Source organism: Ooceraea biroi, chromosome 4, assembly GCF_003672135.1.
Source record: "Ooceraea biroi isolate clonal line C1 chromosome 4, Obir_v5.4, whole genome shotgun sequence".
NCBI classification, from domain to species: domain Eukaryota; kingdom Metazoa; phylum Arthropoda; class Insecta; order Hymenoptera; family Formicidae; genus Ooceraea; species Ooceraea biroi.
In genome coordinates, this window is record NC_039509.1 from 9,315,811 (window position 1) to 9,342,449 (window position 26,639).

General features: G+C 37.7%; 3 protein-coding genes and 3 long non-coding RNA genes across 10 annotated transcripts in view; 3 read left to right on the forward strand and 3 right to left on the reverse strand.

Moving 5' to 3' along the window:
• Positions 1-18: 18 nt before the first annotated feature.
• On the forward strand, positions 19-1,436 carry LOC105284312. Its single transcript, XM_026969008.1, has 2 exons — positions 19-771; positions 842-1,436. Exons 1-2 carry the CDS (start codon positions 463-465, stop codon positions 1,292-1,294), a joined length of 762 nt encoding a protein of 253 aa, XP_026824809.1. The 5' UTR covers positions 19-462; the 3' UTR covers positions 1,295-1,436.
• Positions 1,437-3,628: 2,192 nt separating this feature from the next.
• On the forward strand, positions 3,629-5,856 carry LOC113561837. The gene is made up of 2 exons (XR_003406485.1): positions 3,629-4,832; positions 4,910-5,856. It is a non-coding gene; the product is annotated as an uncharacterized LOC113561837 (long non-coding RNA).
• LOC113561835 lies at positions 5,223-6,293 on the reverse strand. The gene is made up of 2 exons (XR_003406483.1): positions 5,971-6,293; positions 5,223-5,724 (listed from the first exon to the last, which is right to left on the reverse strand). It is a non-coding gene; the product is annotated as an uncharacterized LOC113561835 (long non-coding RNA).
• Positions 6,294-6,528: 235 nt separating this feature from the next.
• On the forward strand, positions 6,529-11,668 carry LOC105286830. 2 transcript variants are annotated; one of them, XM_011352070.3, is made up of 6 exons: positions 6,549-7,158; positions 7,240-7,532; positions 7,821-7,970; positions 9,757-9,871; positions 10,049-10,226; positions 10,309-11,668. In XM_011352070.3, the coding sequence occupies exons 1-6, from the start codon at positions 6,943-6,945 to the stop codon at positions 10,461-10,463; spliced, it is 1,107 nt and encodes a 368-aa protein (XP_011350372.1). In that variant the 5' UTR covers positions 6,549-6,942; the 3' UTR covers positions 10,464-11,668. The 2 variants fall into 2 exon arrangements, with proteins under 2 accessions (XP_026825031.1, XP_011350372.1); XM_026969230.1 differs by having other exon boundaries at positions 6,529-7,532.
• Positions 8,388-9,750, reverse strand: LOC113561836. The gene is made up of 2 exons (XR_003406484.1): positions 8,842-9,750; positions 8,388-8,530 (listed from the first exon to the last, which is right to left on the reverse strand). It is a non-coding gene; the product is annotated as an uncharacterized LOC113561836 (long non-coding RNA).
• A 6,840-nt stretch (positions 11,669-18,508) lies between the features above and the next one.
• The window catches only part of LOC105282693 (acetylcholine receptor subunit alpha-like), a 51,077-nt gene continuing 42,946 nt past the window's right edge, over positions 18,509-26,639 (reverse strand). For 2 of the 4 annotated variants that reach the window (XM_026969225.1, XM_026969229.1), the window contains one exon: positions 18,509-19,551. In XM_026969225.1, coding sequence (XP_026825026.1) covers positions 19,354-19,551 — 198 coding nt within the window. In that variant the 3' untranslated portion in view covers positions 18,509-19,353. The remainder of the gene's footprint in view (positions 19,552-26,639) is intronic. The other 2 variants (XM_026969228.1, XM_026969226.1) reach the window with 1 other exon arrangement.

The following is a 26,639-nucleotide window of genomic DNA, read 5'->3' on the forward strand; positions in this document are numbered from 1 at the left end:
GCCGTTTTCGTCTTCGACGCTTACACTGCAGTGCACGATTTGATTCCGTACGAGACAAATCGAGCTATTGTTGCATGATGGCCCAGTTCTCCGCGAGAGAATACACCGATATGGTGATAACGTATGGGATGGCGGGTGAAAACGGAAATGCCGCGGTACGTCTTTACGCGGAAAGATTTCCTGACCGTGTACATCCGTCGTACGTAACACTTACGCGCTGTATCCAGCGATTACGGGAAACCGGATCCGTCGTTCCAAATCGCGTACGACTCGGTGCAGTAATGTGTCACGACGTTCGTACAGAAGAACGGATTTTACGGGAATTCGAACGAAATCCCAGAAACAGCGTGCGTCGCGTTGCTGGTGCACTTGGAATTTCCAACAGTTTGGTGCATCGTACATTACGGCGTAGTGGTCTAAGACCTTACCACTATCAACGTGTGCAGCAACTTCTTCCCGGAGATGCACAACCGCGCATCTTCTTCTGTGAAGGTATTTTCATTACTCTTATTTAACATTTACAGTATTTGTAGTGCATTCGTGTTAATTCTCAATAAAATGCATGTAGGGTTCCTCGCGCAGTGTCGGCGGAATATTTCTTTCCCCGACCGCATCCTGTGGACGGACGAGGCCACCTTCACACCGAACGGGGTGTTTAACTCTTACAACTTCGTACGTTGGGAAGAAGAAGATCCGCACGCTGTTCGACAAGGCGCATTTCAGCGCCGTTGGGCCATAAATGTTTGGGCCGGCATGATTGGAGATCAAGTGGTGAGTGCACCTTGTATTTCGGCTAATTTTCTTCCGCACTTATCTACTAACGTTTCTTGATAATTCTCAGATCGGTCCGTACTTCCTTCCGCCCAGGCTAACCGGGCAATTATACGCAGAGTTCCTCGCAAATCAACTTCCAGCTCTTCTTGAAGATGTCCCTCTCGACGTACGGGCGGAGTTGATTTTTCAACACGATGGAGCTCCTGCACATTTTAGCAGGCAAGTACGGAATCTTTTAGACGCGCGTTTTCCGGACAGGTGGATGGGTCGAGGTGGCCCAATCATCTGGCCGGCACGGTCGCCTGATTTAAATGTACTCGATTATTTTGTATGGGGGTACATTAAAACTGCGATAGAGGACCGGCGTGATGGTACGGAACAAGAAGTTCGTGAAGCTATTGTTGCGGCCTTCGATACCATCACGCCGGACATGGCGCACCGTGAGACGCGCAATATTACTCGAAGAGCCGAAATCTGTGTACGAGAAGGAGGACGGCACTTCGAACAATTCTTACATTAATTAGTTAGAGTGGATTAGGCCTATTGGGGAAACCACTTAAAAAAAACGCACCATGCTATCTACTGCAAAGTGGTGTGGAAAAGATAGCACGAAAATATTAAATAATACTATGGTGAATAATATTAATCAATATGGTAAATAATTAGTAATCATACAATAATTTCTTATCATCTCATTCACGCGCGCGAGTTGCCGAGAAAGTGTTGTTACGTATTTCTTTTTGTGATGTACACACAAGTTTTATTTATTAATATTAATAATATTAATAATATTAATTAATAACCATATTAATTAACATTATTAATATTAATAAATAAAACTTGCGTGTACATCACAAAAAGAAATATGTAACAATTATTTTTCACGCGTTGTCTCGCTTGCTGCTGTAATCCGATACCCGCTATCGCGTCGCGCCGCGACTCGCGCGAGCGGCTCATCCTATTATTCCCGCCTACCCCGCCCCGCTCTGGCTCGCGCGCACTGACTCGCCGGTAGGCCGGACTAATACCGCGATTTTTAATACTTAATAACTCGTTAACTATTGCGCAGATCGCAAAATGGTTTAGGACATTTTAATACGATCTGACGTTATCTACCTGTTGGCGAAAGGTTTTTACCCTTGTGTGAAACACCTTGTATAACATAGACATAATATGCAAATATTACAGTTATATAACATCGCATATTTAAGTTATATTACTGTTATATTATTATAACCAATATAACAGATCAATATAACAGTTTTATAATACAGTTATATTGCAGTTACAAAGAAAATTATGTAACTTTAACATTAATAACATATAGCAGTTGTTATATTGCCTGTTACTTCTGTGTTATATAACAGTTATATTTTGTGTTTGCTGGGTTAATTCGTCCAGTAACTTGCAGGGCGAATAACATAAAGGTGCCTTTTCATGCAGCGAATTTTTCGCTGCGAATGATTTTTAGCGAGTAGCGAATAATTCGCCACGAATAGTTTTTGAGCGTCACATCTGTATGGTTGCATGTCAACAATAGTAAGAAAATATTATACATAGTTGTTTTGAAATGCTTTTAAATATTATATTTAATAAATATAGATTAAATTATTACTTTGTAGGAAATTCTTGAAATCTTTGTAATGGACGACGAGTCGGTTATAAACGTGACTTAGTATAACTACCAACTGCAGTGGTTATTGCAATATGTACAAGCAAATTATTATTATATTGTACAGAAAAGGAAAGCTGCTGCAGTTGCAGCTACACTTTTACATTTGAGAAAAAGTGAGAAAAAAAGATATTGTAAAAAGAAATATTGGTTAGCACCCATTTTTCAAGAAAGGAAAGTGCATGGATTCTTTCATGCTGTGCTACCTAAACTCGTTTTAGAAGATTTGAGATTTAATAATTACATACGCATGTCTGCAACTCAATTTGAAAAGTTAACATTCTTAGTTGGAGCAGACATATTCGCTCCTTGCGAATATTCGCTACAAGCTGAAACTTTTCAGCGAACAGCGATTACTCGCTAGCGAACAGCGAATGATCACGTGACCTTCATTCGCGGCGATTTTTCGCTGCATGAAATGGCACCTTAAAAATCCGGAGTTTGGTGGAGTTGCTAGTGAACTTTTTCGCGACTAGCTCTCGTAACAGCGATTAGAGACCCTAGAAGTAAGAGACTGGCCAAGGTTTTCAATTTCTGATTGGCTGGATACATAATGGCGGAATAATAATGGCGGAACCAATTAATGACGAGCAAATGTAAGCTTACTACAGAAGTATCGCTCGTGTAAACGTAATAATAGTTTTGAATACTATTGAAAAATAGAAATATGAAAAATAAGAGATAAAATCATTGACATTAGAATACATAGACGGAGCCTTCTCAGAGGGGAAGCTGATAAATGCGGTAAGGGGGGTAGTGCATAAACTTCGGGTAATTCCGTGGTTAGCGGTTCGGTTATGTTCGGCGTTGCATGACAATTCCATCGACATCAGCAATTCGCAATGAGATTTTTATGGAAATGTTTGAAGAACATTTATTTTTGACAAATCGTGAACGCTATTTTAATAATTTTATATATATGTATTAAATAATAAATAGAAATAAAAGTGTTTTTTTGCTTTATGAAGCTAAACCGTATCTAGAATGTATAAAAATTTGCAAAAAAAGAAACACTTTGAAAGGTAAATAGAGTTGAGAACTTTTGATCTAAATACGCATATATATAAAGAAATCCAATAGAATATAAAATACAATATAGAACACACATACTTGTAAATTTATTTATTTATTTATTCTTTTTATTATTTTACAACTGTAAATATAACTATATAATAAAATAATTGGCGTCACACCTGTTTCATTATTATTTGATAATAATGTAAATCAAGGCAACAATCCATTTAGTTCGCTTTACTTACTCAATAAAATTACATATAATTTCTTATTAACATAACTATAACCTAATCTAGGTTTCAAATAATTTACTTACAAGTAGAATGAAAACTTTCTGTTTGCAGCTTTTGCTTTTTCTAATTGTTTAGAATTTTTATTATTTATACGATTATTGCAGCCAAATACACAAAACTCATGTCACTGATAGAAATCCAAAAGGTCATAATCACTTTAGATATCAATACAATAATCACAAGCACAATATGTGAGCAGGAGCCCGTCAACTGAACCATTAGCCGAACGTTAGCCGAACGTAACCGAATTCGACCGAAGTTCATGCAGTTCCCCCAGTTCCCCCTTACCGCGAATATCAGGCTCCCCCTCACCTTCTTCGATAGCTAAGGCTCCGTCTATTGTATTCTAATGTCAATGGTGGGAACGTCTAGATTGACTTTGGGGATTGTGACCTTATTAAGATACAACGCATTCAGTACGCCGCGATTCGCACGATTCTTGGCCTCATGAGAACGACCCCCACAAATGTTCTTCTGGATATTTCCGGCGAACTACCTATGGAGGACAGCTGGCATTTATTACAGAGAAAATTTGTTTGCAAAACGGTGGCACGCTCAAATCACCCTCTAAACTGCCTCTTACAGCGCGGTGCCGATGCGGACGATCCGCTGCGTATCAACATATATGGACTTTTTTCAGTTTTTTCGAAAATGAGGCATTTGCTTCCTCGGATTGAGCGGTTCGATTTGCCTGGCTTTCTGGGTTTTCCTTTGGAGATCAGATACTTCATGTGTGACGCGGATGTTTCGGCTGGGTGGGACTTGCGCTCGGGTTTTGATTTCGTCTTTTCTTCTAGGCCAATACATTCGGAACGGCGACTTCCAACGCGTCCTTTTTACTGACGGGTCTCGGTAGCTCGTCGGGGATACTTACAGGGTAGGCTATGGTATCTTCGGAGATCAACCCCGCATATCGATATGCCGAAGATTGCATGACCACCAATCCATCTTTGACGCGGAAACCACCGCTATCCTTCGGGCCGCAGACCTTCTTCTGACCGGCCCCCCGTGTTCTAGATTGCTGATTGCGTCGGACTCATTGAGCGTCATATCTGCTCTACGGATGCCTGATGGTTGTGGTAAGCACCCACCGGTTATATATGTTGAGAAAACTAGTTTAAACTTCGCGCTAATTCTGCCCAATTGTGTCGGGAAGATTCGGGCATCAAATATCGATAGACAAATATCGGCACGACGAGACGCGTAGCGATGTATTCGACCCTTTTCTCACGCGACCGTTGTAGCGAGCGAACAAATAAGTGGATCCACTGGCGGATAGTTACTGGCGGATAGTTTACCGATATAGAATTAAGGCGGATTTGTGCACAGATCTGAAAAACGAAAAAGGCGACTGATATCCGGAAGTCACGGAATCAATCGGATGAGTAGAAATTTTTCTTTAATTTGATTTATGAGATTCTTTGCTTGAACAAAGCATTGGCTATTTTTGTATTTTCTTTTCTTGTGACTTTGAGGTTCACACGTATATTTTCTTGCTTATTTGTATGTGATTGATATATAATTATTTGAAACTGTTTGAATGTATTGTTACATATTTTTCGTAATTATATATATATACATTTTCTTTTGTTTATTGAAATACTGAACACATTTATTTATACCTTATCTCGCACATTTGCAAAGGGAAATAATCAAATTTCAACAATATATACAATTAAGAATGCTTTTAGGTCGTTGCTTTTGGAGAGGGGGATGCCCGTCCGCCTGCTGTGGGTTCCGGGCCACTCTGGAATCGTTGGAAACGAGCGTGCGGACGGACTCGCCAAGGCCGCTCTTTCTTTGACAGATGCATCCGTGCAGTCTTGTCACTATAAATCCTTTTTTTCTTCGTTTCATGAATCGATAGGGCGCCGGGCTTGTCGCCACATTATTCAGGATTGTACAAATAAGGGGAAGCGTTATTTTGACAGAAAGGTTGATCCGGTTCTTGCGAAGCCTTGGTTCCGATGCCTGGAAAGTTTTTGGGTAAATCTGAAGGAGAGTCTCTTCCTCACCGATTTCGTTCTAACTTTGCAATATCGTTTATTTTGATGAGAAAATGCGATTGCGAGAAGGAAAATCGTCGCTCTCAAGTAGAAAAAAGTTACGAAATGTTAAAAAGTGACAGTTTCGGGGTTAGGAAATCTATCGTACTGATGCTGTACAGGGACTGCGGAGAGTGATGAAGCATGCGCAATGAACTGATAAGGGAATTACTCTTTCTGCCACATGCGATTGCGGTCAATATCAGGATGCTAATCATCTTTTCTTTAATTGTTCATTACTCGCTCAGCACTCCGCGACACTTGTCATGGACCTGTTTCATAACGGCTTTTCGCCACCCTACGACGTTTATCAGATTGCCTTTTCACAGAATATTCAGGCATATAAAGCGTTGCTTCGTTTTGTTCAGCAAGCTGGTCTTAGGCCGGTATTCATAGTTGGATCTTATATTTAAGACCGTCTTAAGTGTATCTTCAGATACTCCGTAGCCAATGAAATGATCTATACAACATCTGCAGATAAACTTAAAACGGTCTTAAATATAAGATCCGACTATGAATACCGGCCTTAATCTTTGATTCGATGATACGATACACGACTGTCGACACGCTCGACACCGCCTCCACAGTACCGACTGGCACTCGCAGCAGGGTGGCGGGAGTGACCGTTGCTCATGGGAGTGTACCAGTATCGAGTCGCAACTGACTCAAGATGGCGTATGATATGCGCGTGGAGCGGAATCGGATGCTTGCACTGCATCGACGTGCTTGCTCAGGATTGGACGCACTGGCCTCTAGTGCTGGTGTATGGGCGTTATTCGCCACTGAGCCATACAACAAGAAGAAGTAGATTGACTTCAACTTTCGTGGTTTAGTTTTTTCATCAAATAAACTTTATTTGAATAATTACAATATAAATCTTGAAAAAAGAGATACGAATAACTGTGACCGGAAACTAGGAAACGAGCAAACTGGCAAAACTCGATAATCAGCGTAAAACAAGAAAAGATACTTCTGGCAATAAAACTCTCGCTGAGCAACAAAACAGCTGATTGCCGGCTGGTTCATTTGCTAACGGTTATAGTTACAGTGAATACAAAAAACAACAAAGTAATTAGGAATTCACTCACATGATCTCGACGATGTTGTTGCGTGAATCCTGCATCATCGTCAGACAATAAGAAGTATGTACGAACAAGCGGCGAGTAACTGGGCCGTCCGTCTGTACTCCTTGTTCGATCCGACCAATTTTTTGCCTCTCTTTCCAAATGTCTGGAACAAACGAGTCCTTGGGAGCTCGCGTTATCCAGATGACACAAAAGTGCGGGACACTGACATACTCGTGGGATATCTCATTCTGTTCTGGATAATGCTGTATCTGTTATATGAAAAGTGTCTTAACGTGAGTTTCTTGATTCGAACGTTATACTTAATTTTTATAAATATGCCAAGTTTACATTTTACGTGTATTAAATTTATGCAGTCGCTGTTCAGGCGTATGCGCTTTCCCTTGATACAACGAAGCAGAATAATCAAAGCTACATGGTATTGTGGCTTCTGTTTTGGTAGTATATGTTACATGAGATCATTGGCTACCCAAATCCTCAGCTTTGCTGCCCACAAGCAGGGTATGATGTATCAAGAACTAGGAGTCGCGTTGCACAAAAGCTTCTACCTTCATCAAGCGGGGATTGACATATTGTGTCATGGTGCTTGGATAAAGGGATGCGCAAACTTACTCTTTGCATCGTTCATCTTGAATCCATATCAGCAAAAGTAAATCATCCGTTCTGTCGTGACGCAAACTGCCAACCCATTGTAATATCTTTTATTATTTTCCTTTTTTTCTCTTTCATTCTTGTTCAATAGTCAAGCCGAAAACTTTTAGTGAAGTTTTACGTTTTTCCACTTTGCCTTTGTTAATTTGATATTATTTACATGTGTCATGTAATTGACAATATCGTGCACATGTGTTTTATGCATATTTTACATTAACATTACATATGTACTTGCATAATTATACTAAAGAGAATACATATATGTACATGTACATATTTCTCACAGTTATAGGCGGTGCATGGTTACAGGTATCTTTCTCATGTACAAAACTATCGATGTCGTGATGGTTAATGTCTGTCGGATTCTGCTATGCATTCTTCAAACGATCCTAAGACCAATCTGCAAGTTATTGTTCCTATTGCACTGCCTGATCTGGTTAGTACGCAACCATATTCTTAAGGGGATCTTGGAGTCGTCTGTTTTACCATGAACTTTCTTCCAATCAAACTTTTTTTTGGTTGCATAAAACAAACCCTTGGGTGGAGTTCCGAAAAGGGTACGGCTCCGATTTCATTTAAACTTTCTAAAAAGCTTTCTCTTAGGTTAAAATGAAAGTATTTAAAAGGAATTTTGGCGACTCCCATAAAGATCATCTTTTAAGGGAAAATAATAAAAGGTATAATTACTAGAAATTTGAGTATAGTATTCCAGTTTTGATAAAACTTTGTGAAAAGGTTTCTCTCAGGTTAAAATGGAAGTTCTTAAAAAGAATTTTGGCAATTCCCATAAAAAAGTTATTTTTTATGGAAAAATGATAAAAGGTATAATTATTAGAAACTTGAGTATATTATTGAGTATATTATTCAAATATTGTATTGTGGAGATTCGTAAAGTTTAGTATGCTATTGTTTACATTCTGTTCACACATTGAAGGACGAATTTGTTTCTATTTGGTAATTATATAGTTTAATGGAGCACCTTCGGACGACCTTGACCTTGACATATATTATAAAGGTTACCTTCCTGAGTACTGTAAAAAAGATTTTAACCGTCGCTCGTTGTTTAACTAGGTTAGATTAGGTTAAAGCAGAGAATACTTTGTACTTATATTAAAACAAACTATTCTAAATATTAACGATTCACTGCTTTAAATGACTTTCCTTCCTTCGTTCATATACATATTTGTCGTTTATGTCTTTGAATATTCAAAATAACTACTACATTTTCGAAACTTCTTTCGTTAATAACTTTTTAACAAACAACGAGCGACGGGTGAAACCTAGTGCGGGTTATTCGGGAAGGTGACCTTTGTAATATATGTCAAACTCAAGTCCTTGCTTCACTCAGACAGAATGGCTGAACATATGTGTGAATTTATGTGGCGTCGTCGTGTACATAAACTTAATATAGATCCATTTGAACAACTTTTGAAAGATATTAAAACTATTTATCCAGGAAAAACCAATTAAAATTTATTATAACATGTATTACTTTTTGTAAAAACATAAAAAAATCAATACAATCAATATATACATATTCACTTAAATACAAATAGAGATCATTGTTAATTTTCTGAGAATTTATTATTAAAAAATGACCTTTTTATGAGAGTCGCCAAAAATCCTTTTAAAGACTTTCATTTCAACCTGAGAGGAAGCTTTTTACAAAGTTTCATTAAAATCGGAGCCGTACCCTTTTCGGAACTTTATCCAAATCTTTTTCCACAATTACAGTACACATCAAAATGTTTGTCAATGACTTGGACTTAATGTTAAAAACGAAAACAATTTCGAAAATCACAGTTTTATTACCGACTTGTGGCTTGTCTCGTATGATAATATTCTTGTAATATATAAGATGCGCAGTTTGTACGTACAAAATGAGTAGCTATTGACAAAGAGACAGAAGGAAAGAATATAAGGAAGCTTTTAAAAGAGACTTCAGAAGTAAAAAAGTTTGATTGAAATAAAAATTTTGAGCATATGTGCATCTCTAAAATCGTAACAAAGAGTAAAACTGAACACAAGATTAGGTCCTTGATGTCATGCAAAAGGATTGCTTTCATCGTGTAAAACGATTTTTCATTCTGCGCAACTAATGAAAAGATCTATTTAAAAACACTCACTCATTCCGTCGGTAATGCAGACGACTCCAGGATCCCCTTAAATATGTATTTTAATGCAATATTACAATGAATGTGATTTTGTAATGGTGGTTACAGGATATATCTGTATCTGTATTACGTGCCTGTATTTATGCTTTGGTCGGAGGAAGCAAATTACACAGGAGTGGAACCTGGGTTATGGCTGTGGTTTGCAATAGAATGCTTAGATTCGGTACATATATCTAGGGATATTTTATTTATACATATTTTTTATTTCAACAAACTTCAAAAAAAAGGAAAATGATATCAAGAGACACGGTAGTGTCTCGCGCCAAGTGTACATACACGCCATATATACACAGTTAATATTATAATGGACCGTAATAAACTCTCTTTCTTCATGTTTTAGGTGTTGCTCAGACTTATTGGACATGCGAAAGCTACACATTGGCTTGAAATTTGCTTGTTTCCGCCTCCGTCTCAGGAAGCCATCGAATTAGCAGGTATCCATAAGAGGCATAGAGAGTCTTTGAAGAAATCCAATGAGAGAACAGCAAAAAAAGTTGAACTATGGCAGACGCTAATTTGTAAGTGAGGCTCGTCGCTTGTTTTCTCTTGAAATCTGAATTGCATCTAGTTTGATGAAGACTAATGTATGGTATTATACAGGCGCGATGGCCATCAAAAAGAAAATTAAAAGGATACGCCAAACGAGAAACAACATAGATTCCTCGAGTTTAGATAATTCAGAAGAAATGGAATTGCTTGAAACGCATGTTGGGGATGAAATGCCAGAGAAAGAATTGGAAGGAAATTACACATGATGACATGTGTCTTAGAAGAGTAACACATTTGCAAATCTTGTTATTAAAGCTTAACATGCGAGCCTTTTGGATGAGACTTGTTTGCCTTTTTACGCTATAGAGCGAGAGTAGATTTTATTAACTCGATGGTTAAACGTGACATCAAATTCAAATATGAGCTCTTTCTAGGAAATTGTTTTATCGTATTGGAGCATAGCAGTTATATTTGTATTTATTAATAATTGTAAATTGGCTATGGAATGAGCAAAGCATACAGCATCTCTTGATAGTGGCAATAAGAACAGTTAGGAACAATACGGAAGACTGTTTTGTATTGTTTTTATACAAAAGTTAGGTTTACTCAAAGATACTCTCATAGATATATACGTTACGTAACACGTTCTTATATATAGAAAATTCGTCGTTTACACGTTTGTAATTGAATGGAATTAATGTCTCTTGTCCGATGGAGTTGGATTTATATCCGAGTAATGTTACAATCGAGTGGGAGACAGTCTTCTCGGAACGAGTATGTGAGAACACTGTTGTATGTTGTTAACTGCCTTTGTTAAAACATCGATACACTCGAAGCACTCGGGTGTTAAGCTAGTCGTGACATTGGGTGTTTTCCAGCAACGACATAGTGCGACACAGTGTATCATTCTATCTTTGTTGTTCGCTGGTATTGAAAGAAGATAGAATGATACACTGTGTCGCACTGTGTCGTTGCTGGAAAACACCCATTATAATGTAATCAGTGGCGTAGCCAGGGGGGGGGGAGGCTATAGGAGCTCAAGCCCTCCCAAGACTGGAGTTACTTTTTTCGCACCAAGATTAATAACTTAAGTTCTTTTACAGTGTTTATTATTACATGTTCTTTAATAGTTTATATTTCGTTCTACTATACTAGGTTTTTCATTTTTTAAATATTTATTTTTGTTCTTCAATTCTTTGTTAATGTCAAATTTAAATTGGGATAAGGCTGTGCCTATAATAATGTCTTTGCCTAAAGATGTTTGTTCTTCTCAAAGATATTTAAAATAAGATCTTAGTATTTGACTGTTTAATTTGTTGTTTGATGCTTCAATTAAGTTAGGTACTTAATGTTAGATATGTTGTTCTGTGCTGTGTTAAAAAATTTTATAATTTTTCAATACAAAAAATAAACGGTAGTTGTTTCTATCAAAGATAGAAGTATTTTTAGCCCCCCCCCCAAAAAAAAAAAACGTAGGTCTAGCTACGCCTCTGAATGTAACATAGGCTGCGTTCCGATATTACTGCTAGTACTGAAAATCTATAGTATACGTGACATAAACTATAGCTTTTCAGTACTGGCAGTCAATGGCCCGTATTCATAGTCGGATCTTATATTTAAGATCGTCTTAAGCTTATCTGCAGATGCTGTATAGATCATTTCATTGGCTACGCAGTATCTGAAGATACACTTAAGACGGTCTTAAATATAAGATCCGACTATGAATACCGGCCAATATCGGAATGCAGCCATAGTCTACTCGTTGAATAGTACTTTTGCACGAATTGAATACACGTTTGTCTTGTACAATAGGATTACTTTTTTGAAAAGTTTGCATTGACGAAATAGTGTCCGTACGATATCTAACGCTATATATGTATGATAATATCAAATTGAAATTCTCATCGTGCGGTTTTCTAAATCATAAATCGATGAAAGTAGCATATTGTTGCTGATGCGCAGTACCGAATTGCCTTTGATCACGTGATAAATTTGATTACAATCAACTTGATACGCGGTATGGAAATAAATGGAGAATGCATGGAACGCGAGTTCCAAAGTTACATTGCTCTGCACTTTTTCACAACGAAATTATAGTATCACTGTAATTTGTTTGTTCTGGCAAATAAACAAGTTGCATTTAGCCGGTTATGATCTATGGCGGCAACCTGCTTTAACAGGTTGATCGTCCATCCCCATAAATCGGATGTGTTTCCCCTAATAGATTGGGACGTTGCGGCGTTACTTTGATGCTCGTCGACTCGACAGTGATATTTGTCCGATTTGTAGAACGTCATTGATAGATAAGTAATTATCTGGAATGGTATTATTTTCGCTTGCCGTTCTGCTCCGCAGTTTCATTCTGCGTCTCAAAGCGTCACCCAATTGTGGGTGACGGAGTCTCTGAGGAAACTCTCTGTCACCCAGATTCGGGTGACGTGGCGATCAACGTGTTAAGGCGAATGAGAGAGGGTCTCGCAAGCTGTCTATCTAGGAGTTAATCTCTCCTGTAAAAACTCCATCACCCAACAAATGACACAACCCCGAATATCCTTCTGTTCATCGTTACGATCAGTCACGAATCCGTCGTTCCAGAATACGGATCGAATCAGTGCCGGATTAGAATCATCACTTGATACTGTCTCGTTTGCTTTCTTGTTTTAATTGTTTTCTATTATTTGTTAAATGTCAAATAAAGTAAAAGTACATAGGGGGGGGGGGGGGGGCAAGATCGGGCATTTGCCCAAGTGGTTTCCCAGCAAACACGGGTATATAACTATTACATTACCGTAATAAAACGGAATGTAACACGCAATATTACATAGATGTACTAGGTTATATACACGTTATTAGTAATTTCCTACTCATACATGTTACAATTATATAACGTGAATATAATACGTATGTAACACGTTATATACTCTTAACAAAGTTAGCGAATAATTATATAACATATATATAATCGTGATGTAAATTATGTAATTGTTATATTACTGTTATATTTTTTGTAACTGAATAGTAACTGTAGAATGAAAATATATATTTTATACATACTAATCCCAGAAAAGGTCTTTGAATTAATTCTAAGCGAGAACAAACTATTTCATTTGCTTTCGCTCGAAATTAATTCAAAGACCTTTCCTGGAATTAGTATGTATAAAATATATAAGTTAATACAGTAACATATACAATAACAATCACGCTATAGTTATTATAATGATGCAGTTTTTCCAGAGGAAAGGGAAAAATATAAATATTTAATCATTATATTTTGCACTCTAAACATATACATATAAAATATACACAGTGTGTTGTTGCATGTTATGGAAGCGTTCTCTTTATCCAAGGTAATCTTTTCTAACAGTAACATTAATATTAAAAGTATTCAAAATAAGTATTATATTATAAAGAAAACTAAATATTTGTACATATAATTTTACCAGTATTCTTTAACTTATTGCAGTTAATCTATGCATATGTAAAATGGTAATAGATGCAAAAGTCGCATTGCAAGAATGCAACGCCGAGTCATTTCCACTTCTACGGAGCATTTAGAAATACTTAATTTTATTATCAATCTTTAGAGTTGTGTACATTTGATAATGATAAGCATTTCTAAATGTTCCGTAGAAGTGAAGACGACCGGTATTGTATTCTTGCAATGTGACTTTTGCATACATAACCTACTACACCATTTTAATTACATATACATAGGTTAACTGCAATAAGTTAAAGAATACTAGTAAAAATATATGCACAAATAGTTAGTCTTTATAATAATACTTTTAATCAATGTTAGAAATTAAGGATTATCTTGGATAAAGAGAGCACTTCCATATCACGCAACAACACGCTGACACGATGAAAGAACCAGCAAGAACTGAAAAGAACGCAAGGATACCAACAACGAAAAGAGGCAACATTTTAAATATATATGTTATATTCATGTTATAATATTGGGTCATTAAGTATGAAACTTTACAAATAGAACATAAACTTTTGCATTTTTTGGCACATGGACATGATTTATTTTCAATCGAAGTATGCGCCCATGTTATCTACACACTTCTGTCATTTTAGTGGTAGTTGGCCTATGCCTCTACTATAGAAGCCAGGAGTACGGGAATCGATGAAGTCGCGGAAGGCTGTTTCGACTGCCTGTTGAGAATTGAAGAATTTTCCCACCAACAAGTTGTCCAAATTCCGGAAGAAGTGATAGTTGGTAGGTGATAGATCTGGTGAATATGGTGGATGACGGAGAGTTTCCAATTCCAACTCCTGTAGTTTTGCCACGGTCAGTCGTGCAGTGTGCGGTCGAGCATTATCATGCAACAGGATTGGCATTGACCGATTGACCAATTTCGGTTGTTTAATAGCAAGTTGTTGCATCATTTCGTCCAGTTGCTTGCAATATACTTCAGCCGTTATCGATGTACCAGGTTTTATAAAGTTGTAATAGATAACACCTGACCTGGACCACCAAACAGTCATCATAAGCTTCTTCTGTGTAATGTTGGGTTTCGCGTGATGTCTCGGTGGTTCATCAGCGTTCAACCACTGATGTGAGCGTTTGCGATTGTCGTAGAGTATCCACTTTTCATCGCAGGTCACAATTCGATTAAAAAAAGATTTATTTTTGTGACGGGAAAGCAAAGAAAGTGAAACCTCTAGACGTTGCGCCTGCTGCGCATCGGTCAATTCGTGCGGGACCCATTTGTCCAACTTCTTTATCTTACCAATTGCAGCTAAATGAACCAATATGGTGGGTATGGAAATATTGAATATCGATGCCAATTCACGTGTACTTTGAGATGGATCGGACTCTACTACGGCTCTCAAGTGATCATTATCCACCTTCGTCTTTGGTCTTCCACGTGGCTCATTAGCGAGGCTGAAATATCCATCTCTGAAGTTTTTGAACCAATTGCCCACCGTTGCTTTAGTAGTTGAACCTTCACCAAATACAGCGTTGATATTACGAGCTGTCTCCGACACTGTGGTTCCACGGCAGAACTCATATTCATAAATCACACGAATTTTGGACTTTTCCATAGTTCTATAAAAAAGAATCCACCAATAAAACTAATGAAGATATTTGAACAAACAAATATGACATTTGAAGAGCGAACATACATCTATCACACTAACCTAACCTGATAATGACGTCTGGCGCCAAATTTGAGATAACAAATGTTAAAGATGGCGCTTTTACATTTATAAAGTTTCATACTTAATGACCCAATATATATAATATAAAATGAATATAACATCTCTATATAACACGTTGTATAACATCAAAGTAATAATAATATAGCATTTGTAATATCACGTGTTATGTTCAATTTATATTGCTATTATATTATTATAACCAGGAAATAACACAGTTATAATAAAGTTTTAAAACAAAGTAATATTAGTTATAAAAGGAAATTATGTAGCCTCAATATTAATAGTGTATAACAACTGTTATATTACGTGTTACTTCTGAGATATATAATAGTTATATTCTGTGTTTGCTGGGATGATTTATCGACAGTGATATTTCGATCTCAAAATGATACATGACGCATTGCAGGGTTAATAAAATTGGGAATTCCATCCATCACGTAAATCATCTATCTGTCTGTTAATTTATTTATAATCGCGTCGATATACAATCTAAAACAGTTTTCTGTTTCGTTGGTATTAAATTATATCGAAACGTACAAAGTATCAAAGACGGCGGTCTGCTACTTCACAGTGGAATCATACATATTTCACTAATAACAAATTATCAACCGTAGCACTTATTCTCTTTTGAAATTTTTGGCAATAACAGCGGCGCGCCGCCGTCATTAACTTGAAACTTGAGTTCGAACTTAACGGTACTTGTTGTGGGAAGACGACAAAATCATGGAAATGCTATCGAAATGAACTGTGTTATCTTATATAATACAAATACGTTATGCGCTCCGTCACTGACCTCTATTTAATAAACGAACGCCACATTGTGGTGCGTGTGGTGCTGAAACAGATACAATTATGAAAGTTACTCTTATACAAACATATATATATATATATATATATATATACATATATACAGGGTGTCTCAGAAAGAATGGGACAATGCTCGTGTGCAGATAGAGCGGACTGAACTGAGTCGAAAAGTCTTGTACCATTTTACAATTTTCGCAATAGTTAACGAGTTATTAATTATTAAAAATTACTGTATTAGTCCGGCCTACCGCCGAATGCAAGTGCGCGGCGAGATGCGACCGCCTAGCGATCGAGGTTGCTAGGCGCGCGGGGTGTTGTTTATTACAAGTAGCCTGCCTAGCCATTGCCACTGCGATCGCTAGGCACTCGATCGCTAGGAGGTTGCATCTCGCCGCGCGCTTGCATTCGGCGGTAGGCCGGACTAATACAGTAATTTTTAATAATTAATAACTCGTTAACTATTGCGAAAATTGTAAAATGGTACAAGACTTTTCGACTCAGTTCAGTCCGCTCTATCTGTACACGAGCATTGTCCCATTCTTTCTGAGACACCCTGTATATATATATTATGAGCAATAAAAGTTGAGTCCTCTAAACTTCCTTCTTCTTTCTTTCGTTTTTTAGGCCCAACCCGTTCTCTGCGCCGTCTAATCGCGGATGCAGATATTTAGAATTTCATTTTTTATTTATTTTCTTTTAATACGAGAGAACACGCACTTTCGTTCTTTGTGAAAATATGGCCCCATTGTTACAGGCTCGATGTAGTGATGGGAAACGCAATCCCTCTTATTTTGTTCCTGAGTCTGCAACAGGCTTCCGTACAACTTCGTGCCACTTGCATTCTTTGCAAAAAAATTCGTGCTTGCATCTCTTGCGCGACAATACTCGGCGTTCTCGTATGTTTGGTCTCTACATAGAGAGATGAGACAAGGTTGTCGCCTACCGAAAAAGCTTTCCGAACGCAACCGACACAAAAGTCGCACTATTAAGATCTTTCTGTAATAATTCTACGGTGTGTGTGTGTGTGTGTGTGTGTGTGTGTGTGTGTGTGTGTGTGTGTGTGTGTGTGGTGCGCGCGCGTGTGTATGTGTGTATGTTTGTATACAGAGTAAGTTAGTTAAAGTATTACAAACATAGACGTATAATATACAGGGTGTCTGACATAAGGCGAAAAACCTCTCGCCCACAGGTAGATCTCGTCAAACTGAAATAAAAAATCCTGTACCATTTTACAAACAACCACGTAAAATTTCGTGTAATTAAGTAAAGAAAGTTCGCTCATTCAGCGGACGCGAGGGAAGTATGAATGAATAACGTAAAAAACGCGAACGCTGGCGTATTTCTTAGAAGAACGCGATAGCAGCGAGTATCGGATTACAGCGGCAGGCGAGGCGACGCTTCTAAGAACAACACTTTCTCGACAACACGAGCGCTTGAATGAGACGCTGAGAAATTATTGTCCACGCGTCGTCTCGCCTGCCGCTGTAATCCGATACTCGCTGCTATCGCGTTCTTCTAAGAAATACGCCAGCGCTCGCGTTTTTTACGTTATTCATTCATACTTCCCTCGCGTCCGCTGAATGAGCGAACTTTCTTTACTTAATTACACCAAATTTTACGTGGTTGTTTGTAAAATGGTACAGGACTTTTTATTTCAGTTTGACGAGATCTACCTGTGGGCGAAAGGTTTTTCGCCTTATGTCAGACACCCCTGTATATTATACGTCTATGATTACAAACTTATTTCGGAAATAAAGCATTTTAGAGAAAAATGTTTCATACAAAAGTTTTGTGACTTCGAGGAGGACATAAGATGGTATCATTGATTTGACCTTGGATAGTCGTTTGAGGATTACATGAAGGTCATCTTTAATTTCTTAAATGGAAATTAAGACAGAAACGGCAGAATCCAAAGTCAAATCAATGACATCATCTTATGTCCTCCTCGAAGTCACGAAACTTTTATATGAAACATCTTTCTGTAAAATGCTTTACTTCCGAGATATAAGTTTGTAACGCTTTAACTGACTCACCCTGTATATGTATACATACATACACACAACACACACACGCGCGCGCGCGTGTTTCGTCCTCCCTTTACAAACTACATAATCGCTTCTTTTAATAAACTTTACCTAGCGCAAAACACAGGCCGTATCTCTGAACCCGGTGATTATTGATAAATTCTTCTTATTACTCTCGAACTTTGCTACAAAAAGCCCGTAAGGTAACACAATCTGTAGTTGCAATAAATAAAAATGCGATTTAGTATTTCAAGAAATAATTTCATTTCTTGGGACACGCTAACTTGCTAGACAACAATCAGTAATCCGTGTGAAATTTAGTAGAATGTGTATTTCCAACATTACATACATAATATACGTTGAGAAAAGTATATATAGTCTGTCCTTGATTAAGTTCGACAAAATAAGAAGGTCTTATCTCGCGCTTTCATCGGATTGTATTACCTACCTCTCAGAAACTTTTTACTTTATCAATCACGTACGTACTACATGGAATCAAGCGCGGATCTCGACGCGCAAATGATTGAGACACATTTTTCTTGTTACGATATTCGTATCTCTGTCAGTTTTTTATGCGCTTGCTGAAGAATCTATTTCCTGCTATAGCTCGAGAATTCTTAACAAGACGATAAGCTCCGTGCGGTCGGAGAATAGATACAACTTGTGCGGTTCATTACGAAACGCACTTTCTTCTCATTCTTACAGGTCACAATTGATTAATCGATCGGTGCAAGCAAGTGTCTTGTATTTGTTTTTCACGGTAACGCGATAGCGTGAAAAGGAATGAGGAAAGGTTCAATATTGCTCGATCAGAAACACATTTATAATTTGACGAACCAATTTGTTTCCCTCTGACTCCATCTGCTTGCGCAAAAGAATCTTTTGTATGATCGACAAGTATCCTGTATATAATAAAATAAAAGAGATGATACAACCATCGTCTGAATGATGAGAATTCTCCGCGTATTCGTGCAAAAGTCGAAGACTTGGCGAGGCTTCAGTCTTTCGGACGTTAGTAAATTTTGCTTTTCATCAATTTCGCTTGTATCAGTATAATAGCAGATATTGTGTGTGTGTGTGTGTGTGTGTGTGTATTTGTTTGTGTTTATATGTTTACGCACGCGCGCGCAGCATTAATATAATTAGTAATTGTCCCTCAGAGGCTCGTGACAATGTGTGGCTTGGCAGTGGTGGAGGCAATCTCAGAGAGCCGTACGTCGATGGGGATGCGATCGTCGTACAGAGTCGGCGCTTGCAGTATAATCCCGGCCGTGCCGACGACCACGGCTAGTGTAAAGATCCAGAGGAATAGTCTGTCGAGCACCATCGCGACGTACTTCCAGTCCTCTTTAACCTGCGGTTATTGTGGTCGTGTTATTGACGAAAGAGTCACGTGACTTGTATATACAAAGTAAATACAAACGAAATGACATGTAGTTACCCAGCTAACAAGGTGACGTTTTAATAACGTCACCTTGCTACTTGGATATACATATATACAGGGTGTTTCCTAAGTAAGTAGACAAATTTAAGGAGGATATTCCTTGGCTTATTTTAAGAAGAAAAGGTCATATAAACATATGTCCTAAACTGCTTTGTTTTCCAAAAAAAGTACATCACTGTTTTCGTTCACTTTTCGGATAGCGTGCTTTTGCAGTACGAGTCAACAGCGGTGGGGATGGAGTGGGGATGGTCTCGCGGCGCCGCAAGTGAACACTCGTTTCAGACTGCGCCGCGCGGCCTGCAAGATCCCCAGACTTAAATCCAGTAGATTTTTTTTCTATGGGGACAGCTTAAATCTTTAGTTTACGCTACACCTATTCAAAATGAAGATCTCAGAAATCGCATAATAGATGGATGTGAAAGAATACGTAACACTCCAGGTATTTTTGAGCGTGTACGTCAATCAATGGAAAGGAGAGTTGAGGTGTATCATGGCTGCAGGTGGACATTTTCAGCAGTTATTGTGATGTTATTATTTTTCTTTTTAGTTACTATTTTCTTTTTCGTTATAATTTTTCTTTTTGGTTACTATTGTTTTTCATTTGTTTCATTTGCAATAACACAAACTGTTTTATAATAAACGAAAAGTGAACGAAAACAGTGATGTACTTTTTTTTGGAAAACAAAGCAGTTTAGGACATATGTTTATATGACCTTTTCTTCTTAAAATAAGCCAAGGAATATCCTCCTTAAGTTTGTCTACTTACTTAGGAAACACCCTGTATATACAGGGTGGCCCATTTTAATTTATACAGTCGATTTTTTAAAACACTAAAAGAGATACGAAAAACTGTTTCAGACAAACATGTTACGATTTCGAGGGGGACATAAGATGATACCATTGGTTTGACCTTGAATAGTCGTTTGAAGGTCACGCGAAGATCACCTTCAATTTCTTATATTGAAACCCCAACTTTTTATTGCAGATTCTTATTCTCCATCGAAAAGTAAGTAACTTTTGTCTGAAACATTTTTCCGAAAAATGTCATCTTATGTCCTTAAAATGATCTTCAAGATGAGATTTGAGGACATTTTAAGGACATAAGATGACATTTTTCGGAAAAATGTTTCAGACAAAAGTTACTTACTTTTCGATGAAGAATAAGAATCTGCAATGAAAAGTTGGGGTTTCAATTTAAGAAATTGAAGGTGATCTTCGCGTGACCTTCAAACGACTATTCAAGGTCAAACCAATGGTATCATCTTATGTCCCCCTCGAAATCGTGACATGTCTGTCTGAAACATTTTTTCGTATCTCTTTTAGTTTTTTAAAAAATCGACTGTATAATTAAAATGGGCCACCCTGTATATAGATATATATATATATATAGGTGTGTGTGTGTGTGTGTGTGTGTGTGTGTGTGTGTGTGTGTGGTGTGTGTGTGTGTGTGTGTGTGTGTGTGTGTGTGTGTGTGTGTGTGTACAGGGTGTCCCGGGTTTTAACCGACAAACTGCGGGAGCATATTCTACTAGTGGAAATAAGAAAAAATTCTTATATCGAGTTTGCTTAGAAATGCTTTATTACAAAGTTATAAACCAATATTGAAAAGAAATATCAGATAAGTAACAACGGAACATAGTGTAGAATTTGGAAGGTCGAAGATGTTTATGTTACGTGTATTCACATGTATTCATGTTCACTACGTTGAAACGATTCAGTATGATTGTTACTTTCACAACAGTAGCCGTTAGATTTCAATCGTCGTGTGAACTAGCAATTACTATCAGAATACCAAAAGTGTTTTCAAATAAGGAATACACTGATATTCATTTCGTGTACGGATTCTGTGACGGAAATGCACGAGCTGCCGTACGAGAGTATCAACGTAGATTTCCTAACAGGAGAGTACCAGATAGATTTAAAGCAACGAATTACTAATTCAGTTACTGAGATGCAACAAAATTTTCAGGAATGTCGTACTGTAACAAATTCTGTACTACGTCGATGTCTAGCTTGTATCGATGTGCAAGGACAACATTTTGAAATGCGTCGCTAAATCATTGCGTAGATAATTTTTATTTTTGTGAAAAAATCCGTTGTTACTTATCTCATATTTCTTTTCAATATTGGTTTATAACTTTGTAATAAAGCATTTCTAAGCAAACTCGATATAAGAATTTTTTTCTTATTTCCACTAGTAGAATATGCTCCCGCAGTTTGTCCGTTAAAACCCGGGACACCCTCTGTGTGTGTGTGTGTGTGTGTGTGTGTGTGTGTGTGTGTGTGTGTGTGTTTATATGTATATATATATGTATATGTATATGTATACATGTATATATATACATATACATATATATATATATACACAGGGTGTAACAAAAGTCTGGAAACGGTCGAATATTTCATAAACTATGCATTTTAGAAAGAAATGTTTCAGACAAAAGTTGTAGGATTTCAAGTAGCGCATTACATAGCAACATCAGTATGACCTTGAAAAGGTCATGTGAAGGTCAACTTTGTTTTCTTAAATGGAACCGCCTATAAAATGTTGCATATTTGGATTCTACGGGAAAAAACAAGTAAATTTTATCTGAAACATTTGTTTGAAAAATGCTTCTATCAAAAGTTATACGCATTTAAACCTTAAAGTAGAATGTATTGCAAGTAATGATAAATTAATTAAAAGACTTTATCGTTTTGTTCTTTTACTTTATTAAATGTTCGAACTGGTGTCCATTAACATCTAAACACTTATTAAGTCTTCTTACGAAACTTTGCTCTAAGTAACATTTCTGGGGTCACGCTAACGCAAGCTTCACGTATTCTTCGTTCGAGTCATGATTTTCGAACTTGATAAGCAGCATGAAAACCAGCTCAAAACTAACTAAATGCATAAATTTGTATTTACATTTTCTGATGTGTAAGTTTATGTTTCTTTCAGTTAACATCGAGTACGTACTCCAAGGCCATTAGCTAGCGCTAGCATGACCCCTGAAATGTTACTTAGAGCAAAGTTTCGTAAGAAGACTTAATAAGTGTTTAGATGTTAATGGACACCAGTTCGAACATTTAATAAAGTAAAAGAACAAAACGATAAAGTCTTTTAATTAATTTATCATTACTTGCAATGCATTCTACTTTAAGGTTTAAATGCGTATAACTTTTGATAGAAGCATTTTTCAAACAAATGTTTCAGATAAAATTTACTCGTTTTTTCCCATAGAATCCAAATATGCAACATTTTATAGGCGGTTCCATTTAAGAAAACAAAGTTGACCTTCACATGACCTTGACAACACTCTTCAAGGTCATACTGATGTTGCTATGTAATGCGATACTTTAAATCCTACAACTTTTGTCTGAAACATTTCTTTTTAAAATGCATAGTTTATGAAATATTCGACTGTTTCCAGACTTTTGGTACACCCTGTATATATACAGGGCTTTCGAAAAGTAACGGACCCACCCCCTATCTCAGAATCTATGCATCATAGGGAAAAATGACCCGAACAAAAGTTTTATGGTTCATAAAGTTCTGTTCTTTTGTGACCTCAAATTTGACCTTGATCTCGACCTTGAAGGTTATTTGAAGGTCAATTTGCGTTTTTTAAATGGGAATTGCTATTTTTTACCCCGGATTTGGAAAGAGCAGGAAATTTTACGTTCAGATATGTAATCTTGTGATGGTCAAAATGACATCCAAGGCTGATCTTCAAGCCTTTTGACCTTTATCAAATCACAGTTGTTGGTTTCTCTCACTCTTAGTCTTATCCAGGGACAACGAACGTGGACGTGGTGAGAATCTGCCCCCTTGGGGTGCTTGATTATCGTGAGACCCCTTGCCTCTCACGATTTGGGGTGCTTGATTATCGTGAGTCCCCTTGCCTCTCACGATTTGGGGTGCTTGATTAATGTGAGTCCCCTTGCCTCTCACGATTTGGGGTGCTACTCGTGACTCATTATTTAGATTGATTGAAACATCTTACAACAAATGTTCGAATTGTTGCCCTTGAACTGCTTGGCAATGTGCCAATCTATGATAAAAACTTGAAACCGAATTCCTGTAAGTTTCCTCTGATATGGCGTCTATTTCACGGGTTATCCTATTCCGCAAATCATCTAAATCTTGAGGCTTCGTAGTGTAGACCTTCCCTTTTAAGTACCCCCAAAAGAAATAATCTAGAGGATTCAGGTCTGGAGATCTAGCTGGCCATTCAATGGCACCCCTACGCCCGATCCATCTGTCAGGAAATGTTTCGTCCAAATATCGACGAACGTTAACTCTATAATGTGGAGGAGCCCCATCCTGTTGAAAGTAAATGTCATCAAAATTACCATCTGCTAAATTCCGTATGGCTGGTATAATTTGTTCTCGAAGCATGTTTTCATACATCTGAGCTGTTAAATTGCCCTCGATGAAAAATGGCCCAACTGGTCTACCGTTGAAAATACCAGCCCACACATTAACTTTTTGGGGATGTTGGGTGTGAGTATCTCTCATCCAATGAGGATTATCATCACTCCAATATCTGCTATTTTGTCTGTTTACTTGTCCATTTAACTCAAATGTGGCCTCATCGGAGAAGATAATGTTGTTGAGGAGTAAAGGATCATCGTTAATCATCTGCATCATAATTTCACAAAACTCCACTCGTCTGTCAAAGTCATCTTCAAATAGTTCCTAAACCAAACGGATTTTATATGGATGCCATTTGTTGAGCTTTAGAATTGTATGTACAGATCCAACCCCAATTTCATGCTCTTGTGAAACGCGAGGTATGCAATAATGAGGATCTTCGACGAATGACTGTAAGACACTTAACGTTTTTTCATCATTCGTTGCTGACTTAGGTCTACCAGGTTTTTCACGATCTTTAACACTACCAGTTTCCTCAAAACGTTGAATTGTACGTACAACAGTACTTTTGGAGATGGGATTTTCCTCTACTCTGAAAGTTTCATTAAATAGTCGCAATACCTGCCTATAACCTCTTTGTAGATCACCCCACCCTCGCATTATTAACAGAGATATTCGTTCTCGTTCAGTGAGGTGTGCCATGTTTGAGTTAACTACCTATTTGAACTCAGAAAATGAACTAAATTATGAGTGAACAATGCAAATGGCCGCACTCGTCTTTGACTCGTGTGTCCAACTTCCGAGATTTGGGCGATTTCTAATTCCTCCGCACTTGTATCGTACTGTACTATTTACCCATGTTTTATATGATATCTAGAGGGTTCTTTAATGATTGATTGAATTGTCGCAATTATTTAGTTAACTATTGAAACTGAGCATACCTCCCCTGTTCACTCATAATTTAGTTCATTTTCTGAGTTCAAATAGGTAGTTAACTCAAACATGGCACACCTCACTGAACGAGAACGAATATCTCTGTTAATAATGCGAGGGTGGGGTGATCTACAAAGAGGTTATAGGCAGGTATTGCGACTATTTAATGAAACTTTCAGAGTAGAGGAAAATCCCATCTCCAAAAGTACTGTTGTACGTACAATTCAACGTTTTGAGGAAACTGGTAGTGTTAAAGATCGTGAAAAACCTGGTAGACCTAAGTCAGCAACGAATGATGAAAAAACGTTAAGTGTCTTACAGTCATTCGTCGAAGATCCTCATTATTGCATACCTCGCGTTTCACAAGAGCATGAAATTGGGGTTGGATCTGTACATACAATTCTAAAGCTCAACAAATGGCATCCATATAAAATCCGTTTGGTTTAGGAACTATTTGAAGATGACTTTGACAGACGAGTGGAGTTTTGTGAAATTATGATGCAGATGATTAACGATGATCCTTTACTCCTCAACAACATTATCTTCTCCGATGAGGCCACATTTGAGTTAAATGGACAAGTAAACAGACAAAATAGCAGATATTGGAGTGATGATAATCCTCATTGGATGAGAGATACTCACACCCAACATCCCCAAAAAGTTAATGTGTGGGCTGGTATTTTCAACGGTAGACCAGTTGGGCCATTTTTCATCGAGGGCAATTTAACAGCTCAGATGTATGAAAACATGCTTCGAGAACAAATTATACCAGCCATACGGAATTTAGCAGATGGTAATTTTGATGACATTTACTTTCAACAGGATGGGGCTCCTCCACATTATAGAGTTAACGTTCGTCGATATTTGGACGAAACATTTCCTGACAGATGGATCGGGCGTAGGGGTGCCATTGAATGGCCAGCTAGATCTCCAGACCTGAATCCTCTAGATTATTTCTTTTGGGGGTACTTAAAAGGGAAGGTCTACACTACGAAGCCTCAAGATTTAGATGATTTGCGGAATAGGATAACCCGTGAAATAGACGCCATACCAGAGGAAACTTACAGGAATTCGGTTTCAAGTTTTTATCATAGATTGGCACATTGCCAAGCAGTTCAAGGGCAACAATTCGAACATTTGTTGTAAGATGTTTCAATCAATCTAAATAATGAGTCACGAGTAGCACCCCAAATCGTGAGAGGCAAGGGGACTCACATTAATCAAGCACCCCAAATCGTGAGAGGCAAGGGGACTCACGATAATCAAGCACCCCAAATCGTGAGAGGCAAGGGGTCTCACGATAATCAAGCACCCCAAGGGGGCAGATTCTCACCACGTCCACGTTCGTTGTCCCTGGATAAGACTAAGAGTGAGAGAAACCAACAACTGTGATTTGATAAAGGTCAAAAGGCTTGAAGATCAGCCTTGGATGTCATTTTGACCATCACAAGATTACATATCTGAACGTAAAATTTCCTGCTCTTTCCAAATCCGGGGTAAAAAATAGCAATTCCCATTTAAAAAACGCAAATTGACCTTCAAATAACCTTCAAGGTCGAGATCAAGGTCAAATTTGAGGTCACAAAAGAACAGAACTTTATGAACCATAAAACTTTTGTTCGGGTCATTTTTCCCTATGATGCATAGATTCTGAGATAGGGGGTGGGTCCGTTACTTTTCGAAAGCCCTGCATATGTGTGTGTGTGTG